Consider the following 4,474-nt stretch of genomic DNA (forward strand, 5'->3'; position numbering starts at 1 on the left):
TAAATTCTTATATTTCTTGTTTTCCTAAGGTTTTATTCAATCTAATACCAATTAGACTTTAATTTTCAAAGGAAAAGACAAGGATGATGTTGATTTATTGGTTTATGTGGATGGCATAGTCTTAATAGGCACTTCGTTAAATCACATAAATGCAATAAAAGAAACTTTGAGCAAGCAATTTAAACTAAAAGATTTATAGAAGTTACAACACTTTCGTGGATTAGAAATAGCTCAATCGTAGAAGGAATGTACATTTCTCAAAGACAAAATATATTGGATTTATTGGAAGAAACTAGTTATTGTGCATCTAAACCAGCTCAATATCTCATGGATCCTTCTTGCAAAACATCCAATTTTGATGGTGCTCCTTTTACAGATCCAACTCTTTATAATTTATCTCAATATTAATCGACCTGATATTACTTATGCGGTTAATCGTTTGAGTCAATTTGTTACCAATCCTTGATTATAACATTTACAGACTGCTAATCATTTTTAATAATCCGAGCTTTTTCATATTTTGATTGGGTTGGTTATCCTGATACTCGTCGATTTGTGACTAGATTTTGCATTTTCATTGGTAATTCATTGATATTTTGGAAATCAAACAAACAGAGCATCGTTTCCCGATCATCTACAGAAACGGAATACCGAGCTATTGCCATTGCTACTATTGAAATAATATAGTTTCATCATTTGCTATCTAACTTTGGTTAATTCCATTAGTAGTCTGTTTATTTGTAAGGATTCGGTTTATGAGTCTAACTTTTAGTTTCACAATCTTAAAATTGTTGTCATCATATCATGGTTTTTTCTATGTTGCGTTAAAATCTATTAACCCATGATTTAAGCCGTGTTGCTAATTGACACAGTTTTTGTTAGGTTATCTATAAGCATTGTCATGTCGCACAGTCAAATCGAGACAAATTTTTTTGTCAAGTTGTAAACCTAAACGCACTAAGAAATGTTTTCTTGTTGGCAAATATTTCAACTATATATAACACATCGAAGCTGGCTATTCAATCTTCACCCACAACATACATCTCAAGATTCGAAAGGCAAAGCATTTTTCCAAAAGAAGGTAAATGGAAGATGTGCCAAAGGGCGGTGATCGAGGAGATAAGTGACCAAGACATCATAACCATCTTTGAAAGAACAAAAGCTTCGTGGGGTGTTTATTGATTCCTTTTATCTTCTATATGATTGAAGAATGTGGGTTCAAGGAATTACCTAATGGAGATGGTCTTTTTGTTCTTTAAAACTTAACCAAGTAGATACAAAGCAAAAACTTCATAGGCCTAGACCTAGCTAGCTACGCACTTGGAATCAAAAGATTTGGTGTGCAATTGTTCTTTTTGTTCACTTTATTCTCCCATACCCTTTTATCACCTAATAAAGTGTGGTTTAGAACTTAAATATCTAAACTTTAGTAGCTCGATATTTTTGGAAATCACTTGCCCCCTTTTCATCCGTTTCTTAATTTTTCAATTGTATATGTACATTAGATATGTATGCATGTATGAAAAATATGTAGTTACTATTAAATATTTTATTTTCGACGTGTCAAATGAATTCAACTAGATAAAACGGTTGACTGATTTGTTGCTACGTGAGCAAGAACATGGGACAAAGCCATACGTAATTTGTGACTACGAGAGGTTGTAGGAGAACAAATAAATTGTACGGACATTATGCATGTAACCTTATATAACAAACCTTCCTTTCGTTCACCAATCTAACGTACGTTTGTTCCATCTTACTCGTTTGTCTCTCTCCCTCCCTCTCTCTTCCTTTTTTCTCTCTCAAAAAAGCAATTTTCTGTTAATTTTGTTACTTTTATTAGTATTTTTAAATCTAAAACTATTTCTCATGGAGTTTTGGATGGTTTCAGACATTTACTTGGATCATACACGACAAGGTTTTCAGAAGCTACAGATTTCAATTCCAAATCTCCATTGCTCCTAAGACTCGTTTTATTAAAACATTTCGATAAACAAAGAAGAATGTTGCAAGACGTTGTACATCCGCCTGACCAACCTCCTATGGTAAATTAAATCACCTTTTTTCATGAATTTGTTGTAGTACATACGTATAAGTAAGGTATTCATTCACTTATAATCTTGAAATTAAGACGATAAGGTTAGCGAGGGACTTAATGAAATTATTTCATTTCATTTCGATTTATATAGTTTGTCGTTTATCGATATGTCAACGTCTACAAGAAGAACATCTCCCCCCGTGTGCCTAAATTCAATCATTCTACCAAACAAATTAACAATATGTCATTTTCTACGTAGTAATCACCCATATCTCTTCTTTTAATATCAATATCTTTGTCACGATCGACGGTGATGTTAGCTTTAAGTTATGGTATTAAAGTCCATCTATGATAAGTAATCACACATGCATAGAAGTCCAAATGAAGAGTTATGTACGAAATTGTGTACAATACGTTGATATGTTTAAGGTCTATACCTAATTATTATCAGTTTAATTAATTTAATAGTTTTTTTTGTGATAACAGGAAGAAGTATCGAGTCCTCTTAGCGCTCAGATATTGGAGTTCTGTGAATCGGATTTATTCCAAGAAACTATACACAACTCCGAGATTGCATCTACATTGAATTGTTGCTATGAAGAACAATCATCATCATACGTAAAAAACCTCTCTTTCCCTAATTCCGATATGATGAAATACCCAACACCTCCTAACACCGCCACCACATCAGCCAACACCGACTTGTTCCAAGAAAAACTTATAGAAAATGACCTTTCTGCCCCTATAGACTTCACAACCCTCCCTCACTATCCCTTTAGTCAGCAAGATCAGTTCGATCTCTCTCTTCTCCAAAACCAGATTTCACTAGCGACCGATGGGCCTATTCCTTCATACCCTCATCCAAATGATCATGCGGACGTTTTGTCCATTATGGGACCCATGGTCTGCGAAGACGACTGCCTATCTTCCATGCCACCTTCTAAGTGCATGCGTTTGAACAACCCTAATTCGTCCCCTAATAACCATTGTTTCATGGATCATCCCTACCTTCCATCAGGAAACTCAAACCCTATCTTACATGTCGACAATTGTGGAATTTTCAGTGGGAATTTGTCGTTGGCAAACGAACTTCAGGCTCATGAACTCGAATTCCAAGGTGATAACAGTGGCATCTTCTGTCCAGATACCCTCCCACGCCATTACAATTCTAATGAGCTTCAGGTAATTAATTAATCTTTAGTTAACTTGATCAATCTGTTAATTTCCATATATATATATTCATGTATTTTGAAACTTTCTGTCGTGGATTTACGTTTAAATTAAGGCACTTAGTAATGAAAGCCAGCATCTGGTTAACAATGGAGTCGGAAGCTGCAATCCACCTTTAGCACCTCCAGAAATCACGAGCTTGGAATCGGAAAGCTTCAGAGTGGCCAACAAACTCACCAGCGAAGAACGAAGAGAAAAGATTCATAGATATATGAAGAAAAGAAACGAAAGAAACTTCAGCAAGAAGATCAAGGTACACAATTCCCACTTATCTTACACATTCCTTCACCATTTTCTAACCCTAAATTCTAATTTCTTACAGTATGCATGCCGAAAAACTCTAGCAGACAGCAGGCCTAGAGTGAGGGGAAGGTTCGCTAAGAACGACGAATTTGGAGAGCATCACAGAAGCACTTGCAACACCCATGAAGAAGACACTGATGAAGATGTAAAAACTGTCCAGGTATGAAATTAAGCATCTCTCTCTCATCTCCATTAATTAAACATTAACATGATTCCTCTTTTTAACATCAAACCCCTCCAACTTTTTGTATGTTGATGAGCATGCAGCAGGTGGTGGTGAAGGAAGAAGCTCATGAGAATCTGGATTCGTCGGATATATTTTCGCACATACACAATTCATTAAGATGCAGTAACTACCCAATCCAGTCTTATTTGATTTGATGTGTTGGATGAAAATGTAGTACAGTTTTGCAGGAACGTACCTGTGATATGGAATATATATAGGATTTGTACATATATAGCTATATATATATATATATATATATATATATATATATATATGACACATAATAATGGGGTCAAGTTTATTAAAGTTCGTAATCATCGGTCTACAGGAGTGGAACATAGTTACCAAACTCTATATATACGCTCTCATGACATTTTTGTATATAATGCTTCATTGTCAATAAAAATCATTTTCAAAGTATGCATGCACATAGAAGAACATGTGTTGAGTTAGATGTACTTACATGTTACATGTTAGTACTAATCAACATAGGTCGAATCTCGCCAGCGCTACTTCATTTGTTGGGAATATTCACCGACTAGAAATTATGTGGGCTTGCAAGTGACTTACGCTTTTTGGTTGTTTTTTTTATGTCTTAAATGGTTTTATGTGGATGACTTGTTAATTAATTAATTGATCTCAAGCCTCTCCTGCCGTAAAGCTATCACTGTTAACCA

The 4,474-nt window shown here is 34.9% G+C and overlaps 1 protein-coding gene across 4 annotated transcripts; it reads left to right on the forward strand.

Moving 5' to 3' along the window:
• The first annotated feature begins 1,747 nt into the window (after positions 1-1,747).
• On the forward strand, positions 1,748-4,187 carry LOC145028947 (uncharacterized). 4 transcript variants are annotated; one of them, XM_078977629.1, is made up of 6 exons: positions 1,748-1,766; positions 1,892-2,045; positions 2,525-3,220; positions 3,324-3,521; positions 3,591-3,731; positions 3,839-4,187. In XM_078977629.1, exons 2-6 carry the CDS (start codon positions 2,004-2,006, stop codon positions 3,950-3,952), a joined length of 1,191 nt encoding a protein of 396 aa, XP_078833755.1. In that variant the 5' UTR covers positions 1,748-1,766; positions 1,892-2,003; the 3' UTR covers positions 3,953-4,187. The 4 variants fall into 4 exon arrangements, with proteins under 4 accessions (XP_078833755.1, XP_078833756.1, XP_078833754.1 ...); XM_078977630.1 differs by having other exon boundaries at positions 1,751-1,762; XM_078977628.1 differs by lacking the exons at positions 1,748-1,766; positions 1,892-2,045 and adding an exon at positions 2,324-2,431.
• Positions 4,188-4,474: the final 287 nt, after the last annotated feature.

Source organism: Lactuca saligna, chromosome 2 (genome assembly GCF_052625555.1).
Source record: "Lactuca saligna cultivar CGN05327 chromosome 2, ASM5262555v1, whole genome shotgun sequence".
NCBI classification, from domain to species: Eukaryota; Viridiplantae; Streptophyta; class Magnoliopsida; order Asterales; family Asteraceae; genus Lactuca; species Lactuca saligna.

Coding starts and splice junctions, on each gene's coding strand:
- LOC145028947 (XM_078977628.1), top strand. CDS start 2,387: ATGATAAGTAATCACACATGCATAGAAGTCCAAATGAAGAGTTAT. Junction 3,221..3,323: donor ACAATTCTAATGAGCTTCAG/GTAATTAATTAA, acceptor GTTTAAATTAAG/GCACTTAGTAATGAAAGCCA. Junction 3,732..3,838: donor AAGATGTAAAAACTGTCCAG/GTATGAAATTAA, acceptor ATGAGCATGCAG/CAGGTGGTGGTGAAGGAAGA.